Source organism: Schistocerca gregaria, chromosome 11, assembly GCF_023897955.1.
Source record: "Schistocerca gregaria isolate iqSchGreg1 chromosome 11, iqSchGreg1.2, whole genome shotgun sequence".
NCBI lineage: Eukaryota > Metazoa > Arthropoda > Insecta > Orthoptera > Acrididae > Schistocerca > Schistocerca gregaria.
Genome location: NC_064930.1, coordinates 80,280,059 through 80,301,766, shown reverse-complemented (window position 1 = coordinate 80,301,766; position 21,708 = coordinate 80,280,059). Strand labels below are relative to the sequence as shown.

Below are 21,708 nucleotides of genomic sequence, written 5' to 3'. Positions count from 1 at the left end.
GGTGAAATAGTGGGTAGAAGTTTTTTGAAAATAAATAATTACTAAAGCATTTCTAAAGGATTCTTAAGACGACATCTGTGAGAATTGGTATTCGACTTCTCAGTTAGAAATAAAAAGGTAAATGTTTCATTGTTTCCTGAAATTCAACCCCTAAGGGAATGCAATAGGGGATGAACATTTTTTTTAAAAATATTTTGTTACATTAAAAAAATATTTCAAAGCTAAATTTTAAAAAATTGCCTATTGTGTCTCGGTTGGATATAAAGAAATATTTGTTAGAGAATGAAAGTTTCAATGGAAATATCTCCACAAGAATACAAAAGACATGATTAACAAAAACTTTGGACTCCAGATACAAGAATCACTTTTTGGTTGGAAGTACATGCAGAAAAGACCACACTTATATGGTCTTAATTAGCACGAAAAACTTAGAAGGTGTTGTAATTTGTGAACAACATAAAAGTTCAATGAAATAAAAACAAAACAAAAAATCTTTGCAGGCCATATGGTCAGCAGCAGTCACTAAGCTAGTTTTAGATATAGGGTAGAGTCATTATTTGTAACATAATAGATTACGTGTGGTTATTTACGATGGTTCACTCATTTAATTAAGCATTTAATTAAGGTAATAGTGATCTGGAATAGGATTCTTATATGCATGGCACACAATGACAGAGGGGCACTTCAGTGATCAGACAACATAGAGAAAATTGTATACCTGTTCTCGGCAACATGTACATCTACATTTATACTCCGCAAGCCACCTGACGGTGTGTAGTGGAGGGCACTTTACGTGCCACTGTCATTACTTCCCTTTCCTGTTCCATTCGCATATGGTTCGCGGGAAGAACACCTGCCGGGAAGTCTCCGTGCGTACTCGAATCTCTCTAATTTTACATTCGTGATCTCCTTGCAACGTATAAGTAGGGGGAAGCAATATATTCGACACCTCATCCAGAAATGCACCCTCTTGAAACCTGGACAGCAAGCTACATCGCGATGCAGAGCACCTCTCTTGCAGAGTCTGCCACTCGAGTCTGCTAAACATCTCCGTAACGCTATCACGCTTACCAAATAACCCTGTGACGAAACGCGTCACTCTTCTTTGTATCTTCTCTACCTCCTCCGTCAACCCGACCTGGTACGGATCCCACACTGATGAGCAATACAGGAGTATAGGTCGAACAAGTCTTTTGTAAGCCACCTCCTTTGTTGATGGACTACATTTTCTAAGGACTCTCCCAGTGAATCTCAACCTCGCACCTGCCTTACCAACAATTAATTTTATACGATCATTCCACTTCAAATCATTCCGCACGCATACTCCCAGATATTTTACAGAAATAACTGCTACCAGTGTTTGTTCCACTATCATATAATCATACAATAAAGGATCCTTCTTTCTATGTATTCGCAATACATCACATTTGTGTATGTTAAGGGTGAGTTGGCACTCCCTGCACCAAGTGCCTATCTGCTGCAGATCTTACTACATTTTGCTGCAATTTTCTAATGATTCAACTTCTCTTTATACTACTTTTAGACACCAACTCATATATAACTACTGTATAATATATAGTTGCTTGTGTTTGCATTGTGTTGCTTACAGAAGGTATGCAGTTTACTCTTATGTTGCTTAATAGCACACAATTTAATACTTTAACCACTTTAACTATATCTTATCTTGTTGTATGATTGAATATTTCTCACCCCCGTGCAAGTGACATATTATCTACCAGTGTCTTAACTGTTTTAGTGACTGACATCAGAGGAATGCAGTACTCTTCCTAAGACTGATACAGCCTAGTAAGTTTTAGAACTCACTGAATAACCATGTGTACATTCTTTCACTTGTACGTATATACTGCTCCTATCTGGTAGTATATATTGTAGGCTGTTCAATTTTATTGCGATATTTCTAAATAACTACATATGACGGTAGTATCTGTTCCCGAAAGAACAGTTACCGTGGATGACCATGCAGCTTTGCTAGAATGAAATTATAATTAAATGGACATCCTACCTGCAACCAGGCGTTGATATACTTCATTGGGGACATGTTGAAAATGTGTGCCCCGACCGGGACTTGAACCCGGGATCTCCTGCTTACATGGCAGACGCTCTGTCCATCTGAGCCACTGAGGGCACAGAGACGTCTGCAGGGACTTATCCCATGCACGCTCCCCATGAGCCGCACATTCCCAACATGTCCACACCACTACATTCGTAGTGTGCCTAATAGATGTTTGCCCATCATACTCATTACTCGTGGCAGATTAATCTACCAAGTCCCGTACGAGTTTGGGCATAGCGTGTGCGTTCGCACAAGAAGGTCAGTGACCGGGAAGCCATATTTTAACTATATTAACTATCTATTAGGTGCACTACGAATGTAGTAGTGTGGACATGTTGGGAATGTGCGTCTCACGGGAAGCGTGCAAGTGATAAGTCCCTGGAGAGACACTATTCTCTGTGCCCTCGGTGGCTCAGATGGATAGAGTGTCTGCCATGTAAGCAGGAGATCCTGGTTTCGAGTCCCGGTCGGAGCACACATTTTCCACATGTCCCCAATGAAGTTTATCAACACCTGGTTGCAGCTAGGGTGTCCATTTAATTATCATTTCCAAATAAGGTACACTGTAGACAGTGTGTTTACTACTTATCTTTTAGTAAGATTTTAATACAGTACTATCGCTGCTCACATACACATCTGTAATTGGAACTGTTTCAGTGTATAGTTAATACACTGATCAGCCAGAACATTATGACCACCTTCCTAATATCGATAATGAATCCATATTCGTGATAGCAGCATCACCTGGCGAGGATTCACGGCTAGCCAGACACACGTACCGTGGATGTGGTATCAGTGAGTGAGCTGTTGTGTGTAGAATGGGGAAGGCACCCAATATGAATTTGACCGAGAGCAGATTGTGAGGGCACAGAGGCTCAGCACAAGCATTTCGGAAACTGCACAACTTGTCGGGTGATCGAGGCATGCCATGGCGAGTCTCTTCGACACGTGGTGAAACTGAGGTGAAACTGTGTCCTAACGTCGCGGGGTCGGGTGGCCACCCCTTATTACAGGTGTCACAAGTCATAGGCTGGGCAGACTGGTAAAACAGGACAGGCTGCCAACTGTGGACAAACTAACATCAGACTTTAATGCTGACAATTTAGGAAAAGACAGACCGCTACTTAACATCAAGAAGCCTTTTAAGTTGCAACTGGGCACAATTAAAGACATTTACATAAAGTTTTCAGCCACACACCATTCGTACACACAAGCGAGCACACCTCATGCATACATGACTGCCAGTTCTACATCTACATCCATACTCCACAAGCCATCCGACGGTGTGTGGCGGAGGGTACTTTGAGTATCTCTATCGGTTCTCCCTTCTATTCCAATCTCGTATTGTTCGTGGAAAGAAAGATTGTGGGTATGCCTCTGTGTGGGCACTAAGCTCTGATTTTATCCTCATGGTCTCTTCGTGAGATATACATAGGAGGGAGCAATATATACTGCTCAACTCCTCGGTGAAGGTATGTTCTCGAAACTTCAGCAAAAGCCCGCACCGAGCTACTGAGCGTCTCTCCTGCAGAGTCTTCCACTGGAGTTTATCTGTCATCTCCGTAACACTTTCGCGATTACTAAGTGATCCTGTAACGAAGCGCACTGCTCTCGGTCGGATCTTCTCTATCTCTTCTATTAACCCTATCTGGTACGGATCCCACACTGCCGAGCAGTATTCAAGCAGCAGGCAAACAAGCATACTGTAACCTACTTTCTTTGTTTTCGGATTGCATTTCCTTAGGATTCTTCCAATGAATCTCAGTCTGGCATTTGCTTTACCGATGATCAACTTTATAGGATCATTCAATTTTAAATCACTCCTAATGCGTACTCCCAGATAATTTATGGAATTAACTGCTTCCAGTTGCTGACATGCTATTTTGTAGCTAAATGATAAGGAATCTTTCTTTCTATGTATTCGCAGCACATTACACTTGTATACATTGAGATTCAATTGCCATTCCCTGCACCATGCGTCAATTCGCTGCTGATCATCCTGCATTTCAGTACAATTTTCCAATGTTACAACCTCTCGATACACCACAGCATCATCTGCAAAAAGCCTCAGTGAACTTCCGATGTCATCCACTAGGTCATTTACGTATATTGTGAGTAGCAATGGTCCTACGACACTCCCCTGCGGCACACCCAACAATCACTCTTACTTCGGAAGACTTCTCTCCATTGAGAATGACATGCTGTGTTCTGTTATCCAGGAACTCTTCAATCCAATCACACAATTCCTCTGATAGCCCATATGCTCTTACTTTGTTCATTAAACGACTGTGGCAAACGGTATTGAACGCCTTGCGGAAGTCAAGAAACACGTCATCTACCTGGGAACCCGTGTCTATGGCCCTCTGAGTCTCGTGGACGAATAGTGCGAGCTGGATTTCACACGACCGTCTTTTTCGAAACCCGTGCCGATTCCTACAGAGTAGATTTCTAGTCTCCAGAAAAGTGATTATACTCCAACATAATATGTGTTCCAAAATTCTGCAATTGATCGACGTTAGAGATATAGGTCTATAGTTCTGCACATCTCTTCGATGTCCCTTCTTGAAAACAGGGATGACGTGCCCTTTTCCAATGCTTTGGAATGCTATGCTCTTCTAGAGACCTACGGTACACCGCTGCAAGAAGGGGGGCAAGTTCCTTCGCACAATGTGTGTAAAATCGAACTGGTATCCCATCGGGTCCAGCAGCATTTCCTCTTTTGAGCAATTTCAATTGTTTCTCTATCCCTCTGTCGTCTATTTCAATATCTACCATTTTGTCATCTGTGCAACAGTCTAGAGAAGGAACTACAGTGCAGTCTTCCTCTGTGAACCAGCTTTGGAAAAAGACATTTAATATTTCGCACTTTAGTTTGTCATCCTCTGTTTCAGTACCATTTTGGTCACAGTGTTTCTGGACATTTTGTTTTGATCCATCTACCGCTTTGGCATAAGACCAAAATTTCTTAGGATTTTCTGCCAAGTCAGTACATAGAACTTTACTTTTGAATTCATTGAACGCCTCTCACATAGCCCTCCTCACACTACATTTCACTTCGCGTAATTTTTGTTTGTTTGCAAGGCTTTGGCTATGTTTATGTTTGCTGTGAAGTTCCCTTTGCTTCCACAGCAGTTTTCTAACTCGGTTGTTGTACCATGGTGGCTCCTTTCCATCTCTTACGATCTTGCTTGGCACATACTCATCTAATGCATATTGTATGGTGGTTTTGAACATTGTCCACTGATCCTCAACACTATCAGTAATTGAGAGAAAACTTTTGTGTTGAGCCATCAGGTACTCTGTAATCTGCTTTTTGTCACGTTTGCTAACCAGAAAAATCCTCCTACCTTTTTTAATATTTATATTTAAGGCTGAAATTGTTGATGCAGTAGCCGCTTTATGATCGCTGATTCCCTGTTCTGTGTTAACTGTTTCAAATAGTTCGGGTCTGTTTGTCACCAGAAGGTGTAGTATGTTATCGCCACGAGTTGGTTCTCTGTTTAACTGCTCAAGGTAGTTTTCAGATAAAGCACTTAAAAAAAATTATCTGGATTCTTTGTCCCTGCCACCAGTTATGAACATTTGAGTGTTCCAGTCTGTAGCTGGCAAATTAAAATCTCCACCCAGAACTATAACATGGTGGGGAAATCTACTTGAAATATTTTCCAAATTATCCTTCAGGTGCTTAGCCACAACAGCTGCTGAGCTGGTCGGCTGGAGTCATCCCTTTCAAGGGAACCATCACTGCATCGGCCTGAAGCGATTTAAGGAAATCGTGGGAAACATAAATCGGGATTGCCAGGCGTGTGGTCGACTGTCGTCTTGCCGAATGTGAGTCCAGTGTGCTAACCACTGAGTCACCTCGCTCTGGTTTCACCCTGGTGGACTGCCGATCGGTAGTCGTACCAGTATAAAAAGCTGTGCATGGTTGCAGCAGACCTGATAAATGGCCTGGCCCCTGATGGGATAGGATAAACCTGTGACAGGACTGGGATAGGAAGTGCCAGGTGGATGGATTGGTCAGATCTTGCACCTGGGTCTTTCACAGGGATATGATCCTTCTGGCAAGAGATTGAGAGTGGCATAGGGATGTACTAAGATGTTGTGGAGGTTGGGTGGCCGATGAAATACCACTTTAGGAGGGGTGGGAAGGGTCTCGAACAGGATGTCCCTCATTTCAGGGCACAGTGATAGGATATCAGAGCCCAGCCGAAGAATGTGGATCAGTTGTTCCAGTCCAAGGTGGTGCTGGGTGACAAAAATTCCTAATACCAAGTGTTTCTAACACGTTTGCCGTCTGGATTTGGGAGACTAGCAAGAAGTTGTTCAGACTCATCATTTTCATAAATTCTGAACAACTTCACTGATTCCCCTACAGATCTCACACACATAATTTGAATTTCTCAATTCTCTTCTAGAGCCCTGTATGCAATTGCAGCATATCTGTATTTGGCTGATATATTTCTGGCAGTTTGAAACTCCAGTGGAATAAATGTTCTCGGCACAATCCTCTCATCAGCTGGTCATGCCGAGTGCATTTATTCTGTGGCCCCGTAACTTCAAGCTTATGTGTCTGCGGGTCTTTGAAATATGATTGCTCATCACTTGATTTCAATATCTGGATGTTGTTGATTCCTTTACTGTTACATTCATGTAATGTTTCTGCAGGCTAACTCTTTTTCCCAGTTGCTGGGTCTAAAGTATACCTGACATTCTTCATATATGGTAACTGCTTGCTGATTTTATCACTTGTGAAAAAGTTTTGTATTTTGAGCAGATTATTCAATTCAACTCAATTCAATCTCTTTTATTCACCCGTTAACAATATACATTGTATGGATGTCGTCAATTACAATATAGTTTCTTATCTTTAATTTGTTTCAAAAACTTGGATAATAAATACAAGTGTTTTATTTCAGTATATACAGCGTGTAACGAAAAGGTACAGCCAAACTTTCAGGAAACATACCTCACACACAAATAAAGAAAAGATGTTATGTGGACATGTGTCCAGAAAGGCTTAATTTCGATGTTACAGCTCATTTTAGTTTTGTCAGTATGTACTGTACTTCCTCATTCAGCGCCAGTTGGCCCAATTGAAGGAAGGTAATGTTGACTTCGGTGCTTGTGTTTAGATGCGACTCATTACTCTACAGTACTAGCATCAAGCACATCAGTACGTAGCATCAACAGGTTAGTGTTCATCACAAACGTGGTTTTGCAGTCAGTGCAGTGTTTACAAATGCGGAGTTGGCAGATGCCCATTTGATGTACGGATTAGCACGGGGCAATAGCTGTGGCGCGGTTCGTTTGTATCGAGACAGATTTCCAGAACGAAGGTGTCCGGACAGGAAGACGTTCGAAGCAATCGATCGGCATGTTAGGGAGCACTGAACATTCTAGCCTACGACTCACGACTGGGGAAGACCTAGAACGACGAGGACACCTGCAATGGACAAGGCAATTCTTTGTGCAGTTGATGATAACCCTAATGTCAGTGTCTGAGAAGTTGCTGCTGTACAAGGTAACGTTGACCACGTCACTGTACGGAGAGTGCTACGGGAGAACCAGTTTGTTTCCGTACCATGGACATCGTGTGCAGGCACTATCCGCAGCTGATTGGCCTCCACGGGTACACTTCTGCGAATGGTTCATCTGACAATGAGTCAATCCTCATTTCAGTGCAAATGTTCTCTTTAAGGATGAGGCTTCATTCCAACGTGATCAAATTGTAAATTTTCACAATTGACATGTGTGGGCTGACGAGAATCCGCACGCAATTGTGCAATCATGTCATCAACACAGATTTTCAGTGAATGTTTTGGCAGGCATTGTCGGTGATGTCTCGATTGGGCCTCATGATCTTCCACCTACGCTCAATGGAGCACGTTATCGTGATTTCGTATGGGATATTCTACCTGTCCTACTAGAACATGTGCCTTTACAAGTACGACACAAAAATGTGGTTCATGCACGATGGAGCTCCTGCACATTTCAGACGAAGTGTTCGTACGCTTCTCAACAACAGATTCGGTGACCGACGGATTGGTAGAGGCGGACCAATTCCGTGGCCTCCACGCTCTCCTGACCTCAACCCTCTTGACTTTCATTTATGGGGGCATCTGAAAGCTCTTGTGTACCCAACCTCGGTACCTAATGTAGAGACTCTTCGTGCTCATATTGTGGACGGTTATGATACAATACACCATTCTCCAGGGCTGCATCAGCGCATCAGGGATTCCGTGCGACGGAGGGTGGATGCACCTATCCTCGCTAACGGAGGACATTGTGAACATTTCCTGTAACAAAGTGTTTGAAGTCATGCTGGTACGTTCTGTTGCTGTGTGTTTCCATTCCATGATTAATGTGATTTGAAGAGAAGTAATAAAATAGCCCTAACAAGGATAGTAAGCATTTCCGGCCACTTGTCCACATAACATATTTTCTTTCTTTGTGTGTGAGGAATGTTTTCTGAAAGTTTGGCCGTATTTTATTGTAACACCCTGTATAAATAATATTACTCTTCCATATTCAGATATTCTTCAATGCTATAAAAAACATGTATTAGCAAAAATTGTTTAACATCTACCTAGAATTTATGAAATTCTTTAATTTTCTTTATTGTAGAAGGCAATGCACTAAAAAGTAGTTTGGGCTGGTAGTTTACACTTTTTTGGTAGAGTGCACCTTTTTGAGTGTGTGCGTGTGAAAATCTTCCCTGTTATTTGTTTCATGGTTATGAACCTGATTATTTAATGTTGAAAATTCCTGGTGAGTTTTCACAAAGCATACACATTCATATATGTATAAGTTAGGAAGAGTCATTATTTTTAATTCTTTAAATATTTCCCTGTGTGACACTCTGCAGGGAACCCCTTTCATTATTCCAATAGCCCATTTTTTGAAGTTTGAAAGCTTGTGTTGCCGTACCTGTATTTCCCCAGATGACCACACCATATCTAAGCAAACTGTTCATGGTAAGCATAATAGGCACACAGCAATGATTCAGTGTTGCAGCATTCCCGAAGCATTCTTAGCACATAGCAGCGTTTACTTAATTTTTTACTCAAAACTTCTAGATGCTTTTCCCATCTCAAGTGCTCATCCACCCATATACCGAGGAGTTTTGTGTATGGAGCTTGTGCAGTAACATAGTTCCCTAACTCAGCCTTTACTCTTCTTCTAGCTTTTTTACTTTTAATATTACTGAAATTCATCAATACCGTTTTATCCTTATTTATGATCAAAGCATTATCACTGAACCATTTTCCTGTCTCATTTATTGTCCTAGAGACACTCTGCTGTAAATCATCCTCAGTGTATCCTTGTATAAAAATGCTAGTGTCATCAGCGAACATAACAATTTCTGCAACTGTTAGATGGTTTGGCAAATCGTTTATGTACACCAAGAACAACAAAGGGCCTTATACGGAACCCTGGCGTACTCCATAGTGTTTTTTTTTTTTTTTTTTTTTTTTTTTTTTAAATCTGAAAGATACTCTTTGCCTTCATGACATATTTGTACTTTGTTGTCTATCAGAGAGATAAGACTTGAACCGTTACCTGTAAGTTCACAATATGAAGTTTTCTTGTCTCCTAAGAAAATCTGCTTGCTACATTTTTAGGCAGGCTTTCCCAGTCAAGCTTTTTTTTATGACAAGTGATTTTTTTGAGGGGCTGAAGGAAGCACCCTGTTTTGCTGAGAAACAGCTTTTCTGGGGGACTGAAGACATTTATGCTATCATATCTGGGAAACACGGCTCTCACCTTCAGTCAGTACAGATTTTAGTTTAAGCCTCCACATTCATCCTCTTCCAGCTTTCTTCATACAATGTTTAGTTAAAAAAATTTCACAGGAGATGTCTTTTCCTTAACTTTTTCCCCCTCATTCCCTAACCTGTTCTCTCTCTTTTTCTTTACGGGTTTTGTGCTCGTATTTGCTGGCATCTTTCTGCGATTTTTCATGAAGCGACCTCGTATCCATTGCCGACATTGTTTTTTCCACTTTCTGAGTACAAATTGCTGAGTTATAGAGTAAACTTATTTATGTTTTTCATCACAGATGGTACACTAAATGCATAGCTGTATTTGTAAATACCTTACCTTTCTTTAAAAACTGAAGTTCTGCTCTTGAAACAAAAGCAAAGACTAAAACTTAAATTTAAATAGCTACAAGAAGAGAAAGTGAGCCTTTCTCCTCCATCCTTATCTACAAAAGTGCCAACTTTGTTCAACTATATTTCCTCAAATAATTTTGTAACTTTGCTAATTTTCCCATGACACTAAAATTTGACTTAGTAGACTGAGAACTCTGTGACATAAATTTGATTAAAAATGAAATTTAAAAATGTCTCAGTGTCAGTTTCACAATGAATCACTCTAGTGCAGTCATAAGGTACTAGTTTTCTGTGTGTTTGTGAAGTGCACTCACTTACATTTATGTAAGTTTAAAGCAAGTTTCCAATTTTTGCACCATTTCAGAATCTTGGTACAAGACGTGTTTTTTTAAGTTAGTACTGTTTTGAAATTTAAAAAAGACGTGCTAAGATATCTCAATGATTTTATTCTTACATGAAGGATATTTTGGCAGGAGGAAGAACACAGCGTGTTATCTCGGATGGAGAGTTACTGAGAGATGTAGATATATTTTTGATTTTTGGGTCTGCCAGTCAGGGAAGTGGTGGTTCTTTTTTTTTCCTGGTGTGTGTGTGTGTGGGGGGGGAGGGGGGGGGGGAGATTTGTGGTAATTTCCTATAGGACCAATCTGCTGAGGTCATCAGTCCCTAGGCTTACACACCACTTAATCTAACTTATGCTAAGAACAACACACACATGAATACCCGAGGAAGGACTCGAACCTCCAACGGGGGAAGCTGCATGAAAAAGACTAATAACGTAAACTTCTATATAAAGAAAAAACCGAATATGACAAAACTTAAAGTTCAAAATGAAACCATAGACCATAGAGTGTGTAGCCAGCACAAAATTTGTGGGTATGTATGTTGATCGACAGTTAAAATGGGATGAACATATTAGGATGCTTGGGAAAAAAATTAGCACAGCATGCTATGCCTTACAAATATTAGTCACTGTGTGCAATAGGTCATGCCAGAGAATGACATATTTTGCACACATACATTCTATAATAAGTTACAGCATAATATTCTGGGGTGCAAAGGCCCAAAATGTGAAATACGTGTTCAGATTGCAAAAACGAGCTATGAGAATAATGAGCAAGAGTCACAAAAGAGCACACTGCAATGAGCTATTTGAAAAATGAGGTATTCTGACAGTCCTAAGTGAATATATCTTGCAAACTACAGTTTTTATTCACAAAAATATTGAGCAATATTTAGCAAACAGCTGCATACGTGATCACCAAACCAGAAACAGTAATTACTTGTACCTAAACAGAGTGAATAAAACTAAAACCACTATGTTTTACCAAGGTGTCAAGATATACAGTAAATTGCCAAAAGAAATAAAAAACATAAAGGAATTCTGTAAATTTAAAGCATTCTTTAAAGAAATTTAAATAAAAAATCGTTTTTGCTCAATTAGAGAATTCATGCAGCATAAAATTGGCATAAATAAATAATCAGGTTAATCAATTATAAAGCGGACATTCTAGATTGTAATTTACCCATACAGGTATTAGAGGAGTCTTGTGATCTATTTCTTTTGATTGAAGCAGGTTCTTCTGCATTATGTAATTCGATGATAAATTTTGTGTGTAATATACATATATATATTTTGAATTTATTATATATAGTTTGTATTTCATTATCTTATGTGACAAAATAATGTACATTGTTTTTGTTGTTCTGGTTTCCAGTCCTGAGACTGGTTTGATGCAGCTCTCTATGCTACTCTATCCTGTACAAGCCTCTCCATCTCCCAGTACCTACCGCAACCTACATCCTTCTGAATCTGCTTAGTGTATTCATCTCTTGGTCTCCCTCTACGACTTTTACCCTCCACGCTGCCATCCAATACTAAATTGGTGATCCCTTGATGCCACAGAACATGTCCTACCAACCGATCCCTTCTTCTAGTCAAGTTGTGCCACAAACTTCTCTTCTCCCCAATCCTATTCAATACCTCCTCATTAGTTATGTGATCTACCCATCTAATCTTAAGCATTCTTCTGTAGCACCACATTTCAAAAGCTTCTATTCTCTTCTTGTCCAAACCATTTATCGTCCATGTTTCACATCCATACATGGCTACACTCCATACAAATACTTTCAGAAATGACTTCCTGACACTTAAATCTATACTCGATGTTAACAAATTTCTCTTCTTCAGGAACGCTTTCCTTGCCATTGCCATTCTACATTTTATATCCTCTCTACTTCGACCATCATCAGTTATTTTGCTCCCCAAATAGCAAAACTCCTTTACTACTTTAAGTCTCTCATTTTCTAATCTAATTCCCTCAGCATCCCCTGACTTAATTCGACTACATTCCATTATCCACGTTTTGCTTTTGTTGATGTTTATCTTATATCCTCCTTTCAAGACACTATCCATTTCGTTCAACTGCTCTTTCAAGTCCTTTGCTGTCTCTGATACAATTACAATGTCATCTGTGAACCTCAAAGTTTTTATTCCTTCTCCATGGATTTTAACACCTACTCTGCACTTTTGTTTTGTTTCCTTCACTGCTTACTCAATATAAAGATTGAATAACATCGGAGATAGGCTACAGCCCTGTCTCACTCCCTTCCCAACCACTGCTTCCCTTTCATGCCCCTCGACTCTTATAACTGCCATCTGGTTTCTGTACAAATTGTAAATAGCCTTTCGCTCCCTGTATTTTACCCCTGCCACCTTCAGAATTTGAAAGAGAGTATTCCAGTCCACATTGTCAAAAGCTTTTTCAAAGTCTACAAATGCTAGAAACGTAGGTCTGCCCTTCCTTAATCTAGCTTCTAAGATGAGTCGTAGGGTCAGTATTGCCTCACGTGTTCCAACATTTCTACTGAATCCAAACTGATCTTCCTCGAGGTCGGCTTCTACTAGTTTTTCCATTCTTCTGTTAAGAATTCGTGTTAGTATTTTGCAGGTGTGACTTATTAAACTGATAGTTCGTTAATTTTCACATCTGTCAACACATGTTTTCTTTGGGATTGAAATTATTACATTCTTCTTGAAGCCTGAGGGTATTTTGCCTGTCTCGTACATCTTGCTCACCAGATGGTAGAGTTTTGTCAGGACTGGCTCTCCCAAGGCCATCAGTAGTTCCAATGGAATGTTGTCTACTCCAGGGGCCTTGTTTCGACTCAGGTCTTTCAGTGCTCTGTCAAACTCTTCACGCAGTATCGTATCTCTCATTTCATCTGCATCTACATCCTGTTCCATTTCCATAATACTGTCTACAAGTACATCGCCCTTGTATAGACCTTCTATATACTCCTTCCACCTTTCTGTTTTCCCTTCTTTGCTTAGAACTGGGCTTACATCTGAGCTCTTGATGCAAGTGGTTCTCTTATCTCCAAAGGTCTCTTTAATTTTCCTGTAGGCATTATCTATCTCGCCCCTAGTGAGATGAGCCTCTACATCCTTACATTTGTCCTCTAGCCATCCTCACTTAGCCATTTTGCACTTCCTGTCGATCTCATTTTTGAGACGTTTGTATTCCTTTTTGCCTGCTGCATTTACTGCATTTTTATATTTTCTCCTTTCATCAATTAAATTCAATATATCTTCTGTTACCCAAGGATTTCTACTTACTGTATTTCTTTCCCCCATTTCTGTCAATTGTGCCCTTATGCTCTCCCTGAAACTCTGTACATGTGTGTGTATAATGACGACATCCATACAAAGAAATTTGTTTACAGATGAATGAATAAATAAATAAATAAATAAATAAACCATAGCGAGGCGCCTCAGATGAGGCGGCAGTGTATTGGGTCACTTGCTCTTAGTGGTGTATGGTAATGGCTTGAAGACAATATTAATAGTTACCTCAGACTTTTTGCAGGTGATGCAGCTATGTACTTTGAAGTATAGTCAGATCTTATTAAGATTTCAGAGTTTTGCACAGATTAGTAACTTGGTTTAAATGTTTGTAAATGCAAAACTGTGCACTTCACAAATTAAAAAAAAAAAAAAAAAAAAACCTACTGTGGCTACAGTATCAATGGCCCACAATTGGAATTTGTAAAATCATACAAATGTCTGATTGTAATAGTTTGCAGAGGCATGAAATGGAACAGTCACTTAGGTGTAGTTGTGTTTAAAGCAGGTAGAACCTGGGGAAGTGTAATCTGTCTACTTTGAGATTGCTTACAAGTCACTCATGTGACCATCCTAGAACATAGCTAAAGTATCTGGGACCCATACCAAATAGGGCTAACAAGAGATATTGAATGTATACAAAGAAGGGCAGCACAAATGGTCACAAGGCTTATGACCCACAGGGGAGAGTTGCAGAGAAAACGAAAACTGAACTAGCAGACGCTTGAAGATAGATAACAACTATCCCTCAAAAAACCTACTTACCCTGTTTCGAGAACTGGTTCGATATGATTGTAGGAATATACTACAAGCGCTTACTTATCACTCTTGTAATGATTGTGAGATTTGATTAATAGCAGTGTGCACAGAAGCATTCAGTCATTCTTCCCGCACTTCATATGTGAATGGAATGGGAAAAGCCCCAGTAAGTAATACAGTGCTATGCACTTCACAGTGGTTACCAGAGTATAGGTGCAGATTTAAATGTTGATGTGGGTGTCAATGTTATTGGACAGCTGTTTTGTGGATCATTACTTTCACCCTTCTTGTAGGCAGATGTTACCTGTGGTTTCTACCAATCTCTGAGCACTGTTGTCCCCACTCCGCCCCTCCCCCCCCCCCCCCCCCCCACCCACCCACCTACCCGACGAATCTGTTGTATATTATTCCTGAAACGGGAGGTAACTCAGCTGCAGATTCTGTACAGAACCTGACAAGAATTCCATCACATCCTGTTTTTCAACATCACTGGCACTAATATTCACAATATACCTAAATGACCTTGTGGATGACATTGGACGTTCACTGAGGCTTTTTGTAGATGATTCTGTGGTCTATCGAGAGGTTGTAACATTGGAAAATTGTACTGAAATGCAGGAGGATCTGCAGCGAATTGACGTATGGTGCAGGGAATGGCAATTGAATCTCAATGTAGACAAGTGTATTGTGCTGCGAATACATAGAACAATAGTTCCCTTATCATTTAGCTACAAAATAGCAGGTGAGCAACTGGAAGCAGTTAATTCCATAAATTATCTGGGAGTACGCATTAGGATTGATTTAAAATGGAATTACCATATGAAGTTGATCGTCGATGAAGCAGTTGCCAGACTGAGATTTAAGTGTGAGGAAGTCTTTTCTAAAAGTAGTTGTATGGAGTGTAGCCATTTATGGAAGTGAAACGTGGACAATAAACAGTTTAGACAAGAGTCTTTTGAAACGTGGTGCTACAGAAGAATGCTGAAGATGAGATGGGTAGATCAGGTAACTAATGATGTGGTGAAGAGAAAAGAAATTTGTGGCACAACCTGACTACAAGAGGGGATCAGTTGGTTGGACGCATTCTGAGACATCAAGGGATCATCAGTTTAGTACTGGAGGGAAGCGGGGTGGGGGGTAAAAATCGTAGAGGGAGACCAAGAGTCCTTTACCCATCTCTCCCACTCCCTAATTCTATTCTAGCACAACACAGTGTTCTATTATTCCACCACCGAACCAACACCCTTTTTACTTTTCTCCCCCCCCCCCCCCCCCAATCCTCCGTGTAACCTCCTGGCTTGCACCTAGCTGTGCTACCCTCTCCTCACAACTACCCTGCTATCCCTTGTAATATTTATGGCCTATTCAGCCATCATATTAGGCTCCAGGAAGCTATTCCCAGGGCAGTGGAGATGCAAGAAGCATAGAGATGACACAATGTGGGATGAAGTACTGGTGACAGATGTTAGATTCGGTACCATTCCTGTGAGAAAGACCGCCAGCATGATGCTGCTGCTCTGTGATTGGCTGCTGTGTTTGGCGGCAGGGCGCCAAAACGTTAAACTTTAGTTGCTATTATTAATTAAACCTTGTAATATCTCTTTATATTCGATGAATTGTTCTGATACAATTCTACTCTTGGATGACATTTACTTATGTTCTATCTTCATACTTGTAGAATCCATGTGCAAAGTAGTTTCATACAATAGCTATGCCATGAGTGCATAATTATTCTTTGTAGTACTCTCTCTGGTGGTTGTTAGAAAAAACGCTTCCGAGATTGTCTTTGTGCTAGTTAGCCTGAGCATTGTTTGAAGAATTGTAATCTGAATTTTGAGATTTATGACAAAAGATAACTGATACGAAATAGTATGATTGAAAGGGAAATTATATATATATATTTTTTGCTCCTTCATACAAAAGGTGTGTAACAATTTACATTATTTTTAGATTATTTGACATATGAGAATTAATGATATTCATCGATATATTGCATAGTTGTTAATCAGAAGGGATCTTCCGAATGACTGGATACGAACCTGCATTTAATAATCCAAGAGTTCCATTACTTCTTCGGAAGGTTAAACTTCATCAAAGCAAGCCAAATATCCGCTTGACCTGAGGTTTTCATGACTGATTATACAACGCTCCCCAAAATACGAGGCATTTTATTTGTACAGATTAGCAGACTGCCACAAAGCACGATCCTGCAGAAAAGAAGAATCATCGCCTGATTTAAATCTAACAAGTAAAATTTCTGAATCATTTTGTGTGACTGAGTTATGACTGTGTTTCCTATCACGAATGATTGATTGCTCAAACGAATTGAGAACTACATAATTATATAAATAAAATATAAAGGAACATTCCACATGGGAAAAATATATTAAAAACAAAGATTCCATGACTTACCAAGCGGGAAAGCGCTGGTAGATAGGCACAATAAAAAAACACACACACAAAATTTCAAGCTTTCTAAACCCACGGTTGCTTCGTCAGGAAAGAGGGAAGGAGAGGGAAAGATGAAAGGATGTGGGTTTTAAGGGAGAGGGTAAGGAGTCATTCCAATCCCGGGACTGGAAATACTTACCTTAGGGGGAAAAAGGACAGGTATACACTCGCACACACACAGATATCCATCCACACATGTACAGACACAAGCAGACATATTTAAAGACAAAGAGTCTGGGCTTGCCGGCTTGGCGCGCGAAGAGTCTCGGGCAGTCTGGCACTGCAGTTCTGACTGTTCCAGTAGACAGACATGTCGTCTGTCATAGCAGTATTTGTTTCATGCAATTTTATTTACTACAGTTCCGACCGTTGCTAGGTACAGACATGTTGTCTGTAACGGTAATATTTGATTCGTGTAATTTTATTCTCCCTTTCTGACTGTTCCAGTTGACAGACATGTATTTTATGTTATTTTAGCCAGATAGAATGACTGTGGAATAATGTTCAATACGTTGTGATCAAGAATAGTTTTTCATGTCTATATCAATAAAAACACAAGTGGCATCCCAAACGAGTTATAGTTTATTCATGGCAGCAGTTCCTTGCGAAGCTAATTTCAGCCTCAAGAAAAAGAATCCATGACCTGCGTGCTGTTTTCTGCGCCGGGAACATCATCATGATGAAGACAGCAGGTTAGTGAAGTGTACAAGAACTTCCACACAGGGCAGTGGAAACAACTAGGCACCTCAGGTGTACTGCATGCACAGTACAAATGTGCTCAGCGACACACAATCTGCAGTAATGCAGAGGAGGTAAAGAAGGATGAAAGTATTAACACTATCTCACTTTTATTCCTTTTTTCTTGCCATACCTTCCCCCACCCCACCCCTGCCTCCTCCTTACCCCGACTGCAGAGACTGCTTCTCCCGTCATGCACCGTAGCTCGCAATCTGATCTCGGCAGCCGGAGTCTGTGGTCGTGTGTGTGTGAGCTGCATTTGCGTGAACGTGTGTGTACATTACCTAATTCCAGTTGAGGCCTGTTCGGGTGAAAGCATACTGGGGGCCTATCTGTGACTCAGTACATGGTGCGTACCAACTATCCTTTCCATAATGTTGTCTTTGTACTGTATACTATGTTATAATCTGGCTGGTGTTGATACATTTCAAGTAGTCAGTACAAAAAACATTAATAATCTACCAACCACAATAAATAACAGAGCAAAAATAGTAATGTTTCTCAATGATATAAGTATCCTCGTACAAGGACCCAACTCCACAATGCAGGATACAGCCATGACAGACACTACTCAAGTACACAAATGGTTCACTGCGAATAGCCTAACCTTAAATCTTTCAAAAACCAATATGATACAGCTCATTCCTGAAATACATGTTAACGCTCACAAAATTAATGAAACCACACATACAAAATTCCTAGGTAGTCAGCTAGACAGTCACCTAAGATGGAAAGACCAAATTGATCAGCTGGTCAAGAAACTTAGCTCATTGTACTTTGCACTAAGAGCCCTCCATCAGTTAGTGGACAGAGAAATAATGTTGTTGCCATATTTTGTGTATTTCCATTCTATTCTCTCCTATAGCATAATCTTCTGGGGAAATGCTGCAGGTGTTGAAAAAGTCTTCACAATACAAAAACGAGCAGTGAGACTAATATGTGGGGTCCCTAATGGGGCATCAAGCAGAGGACTCTTCAAATCTCTCAGGATACTTGCCATCACAGGTCAGTATATATACTCACTGATGTTATTTGTAGCCAACAACAGGGAATTGTTTCAGAAAAATTGTGATATCCTCAACCATGATGCAAGACAGGTGAAAAATTTTCACGAAGGCTCTGCAACTCTCACTAAAGTACATAGGCGAGTTACTGAGTCAGGTATAGAGGTCTTCAATAAGCTCCCTATCAATATAAAAAAGGAAATAAATAATGTACAAGTTTTCAAAAGGAAACTAAAGTTATTCCTTATTGAACAAACTTTCTATAAAATGAATGAAAGTTATAAGGTATAAGAGTGGGGGAAACTGCCTAAGAAAAGCACACCCTTAAAGATAAAGTGTGTGCTGTTATTTGTCGTTTAACTGAAATTGTTTACATTTTAAATTTATCTATGTCATTATGAGAAAATGTGAACTTGCATGTATCCCACACTTTTGAGCCTCCACTCTCTTCTTAAGGAATGCAGTTAAAATTTGTATTCAATCCAATCCATGACGATGAAGCAAATTTACGTGCTTATATATGTCAGTAACATAAAAACATGCACTATCACTTATTCTACTATTTTGAACAGTCACTTAAACTGTTTCTGGCATAATGCAGGCGTTAATACTGCATGCAAGTAATTGTTCTTGCTAAGTAAACAAATGTCTTTGCAATGTGATGTATAAATATTCATTGTATTGTATTGTATCAATTGACTTATCCTGTATCACTTGTACACTGGTTGTATAATATTTAATCAACATGACCAAATAAATAAATAAAATAAAAACTGCTAGAAGTGCTGCCACATCCTCTCTGTCTGGCAAACTGGCACCCAGCTATTTCTTCTTGTTGCCAACTGTGAGGAAATGGTCACAGGTAAATAATGTGTGTGAATGAAGAAATCGTCATCGAGATGAGAGGCATATTTTTGTGAAGATGGCAATTCCTATTTTTTGGAGGGGTCAAAAATGCCCTGGGCATTGGAAGAAATGTACAAGGTTTGATTGGAAAGTTTCAAGAATGGATTCGCTACTGCTTACTGGTTTCACAGGCAGGAGGGTGGGGAGTGAGTCATTGCCTCGTCCTTGAATGCTCTCTGACAGGAAACTATGTTTCCTTTATTCAGTTCGTTGTGGCAGCTGGTTGAGTGTGGGTCTGTTACGGATCGTTGCTGGATTCTGTCTGCGTGACAATGAGCGTAAAAACGGAGCAATAAGTTTGTATGAAATTTTGTTTTAAATCCAGGAAATCAGCTTCTGAGACTTACGAACTATCAAAAATAGCTTTTGGAGATAATTGTATGAGCCAGTCAAATGTTTTTGTCCAGTTCAACAAATTTAAAAATGGCCGCAAATCATTTGAAGATGAACCACGGTCCGGCCATCCTTCCACCTCAAAAACGAATGAAAATGTTGTGAAACTTCACGACTTAATGCACTCTGATCATAGACTTACAATTAGGGAGATGGCTGATGAACTTAATTTTAAGTTTCTATTCAGTTCAGTCAATTTTAACTGAAGATCTGAACATGCATAGAGTGTCTGCAAAATGCATTCTCAAAGTGTTGTCAAGTGACCTGAGACAATACCAACTTGAAGTGTGCCAGGAATTGATTAATCAGACTAAAAATGATCCAGATTTGTTAAATAGGGTAATTACATGTGTTGAAATATGGGTATATGGATATGATCCTGAAACCAATGTGCAAATCATCACAGTGAAAGACTCCAGGTTCACCACGGTGAAAAAAGCACGGCAAAGTCGGTCGAAGGTGAAGACAATGTTGGTGATTTTTTTCGATTCTACAGTATTGTGAATCATGGACTGGAGGACAGTCAATGAACTAGGAATACTACCAATGTGTCCTTGAGCATTTGTGCGAAAAGGTGCGGAAGAAAAGGCCTGCATTGTGGAAAGACAGGAGTTGGGTGCTACACCATGCCTTCTCCATCATTGAATTTTTGACCAAATTCAAAATTCCTGTGCTTCCATAACCACCATATTCATCTGGTTTGGCCCCTGTGGACTTCTGCCTGTTTCCTAAACTGAAATTTTCACTGAAAGAGAAGCGATTTTACTCGATTGATGACATCCAGGCAAATACGGAGAGCATCCTTAACACACTTCAGGAAAAAAATTTCCAGGAATGTTTCCAAAAGTGGAAACACCATTGGAGTCGATGTGTTCAGACAGAAGAGATCTATTCTGAAAGAGATGCAGCACAGGAGCATGTAAGTACTACCATTGTACAATTACAAGCCCATTCTTAAAACTTTCCAGTCACTCCTCGTACATTCCTAAAAGACAACCACACTGAATAGTAAATAATTTGTTTTTGCACTACTGCAACAGATTATTGAACTGCCCTGATATGGTAATGACGTAGTCATTTGCTGTTAGCTGTATGGCACTGCTTGTCTCTCTGTTGCAGGACAATGCCATAATTAAAATCATCGGTGGCGAAAAAGCTGCAGATGTGTGGGTTCCACGGTTTGTTTTCAATCATAAAACAATCTGTGCCGGCGTCACCTTAACTGCAGAAGCGGACCTCACGAGTGCGACGTGCCTTGACGATGATGAGCCACTTGAGGGTGAGCACAAAGTACACCTACATCTACAAATTTATCCTGTAAGCCAGATTTTGAAGTGGCGTATATTAAACAGATGTATTTTAACTTCAGGTATGGGGGCAGAGGTTAGTTTATCAACTGATCTGCCCTGTATTTTACGAGACTGTCAGACGAATGTGAAATGACTATAGGTTTTGTGAGATGGCTGATGCACTCCCAGAACTATCTACATCTACATCTACATTTATACTCCACAAGCCACCAAACAGTGTGTGGCGGAGGGCACTTTACGTGCCACTGTCATTACCTCCATTTCCTGCTCCAGTCATGTACGGTTCGCGGAAAGAATGACTGTCGGAAAGCCTCCTTGCGCGCTCGAGTCT

At 40.2% G+C, this 21,708-nt stretch overlaps 1 protein-coding gene and 1 non-coding gene across 7 annotated transcripts in view; one reads left to right on the top strand and one right to left on the bottom strand.

Annotated features, from left to right (window-relative positions):
- LOC126295326 (uncharacterized) overlaps positions 1-21,708 on the top strand; it is a 1,177,740-nt gene that overhangs the window by 1,022,156 nt on the left and 133,876 nt on the right. For 5 of the 6 annotated variants that reach the window (XM_049987791.1, XM_049987790.1, XM_049987792.1 and 2 more), the window contains exon 2: positions 21,187-21,346. In XM_049987791.1, the coding sequence (XP_049843748.1) occupies positions 21,187-21,346 (160 nt within the window). Of the gene's footprint in view, positions 1-18,684; positions 18,770-21,186; positions 21,347-21,708 lie in introns of those variants that run through there. The other variant, XM_049987793.1, reaches the window with a different exon arrangement.
- Positions 2,072-2,146, bottom strand: Trnat-ugu (transfer RNA threonine (anticodon UGU)). Its single transcript has one exon. It is a non-coding gene; the product is annotated as a tRNA-Thr (tRNA).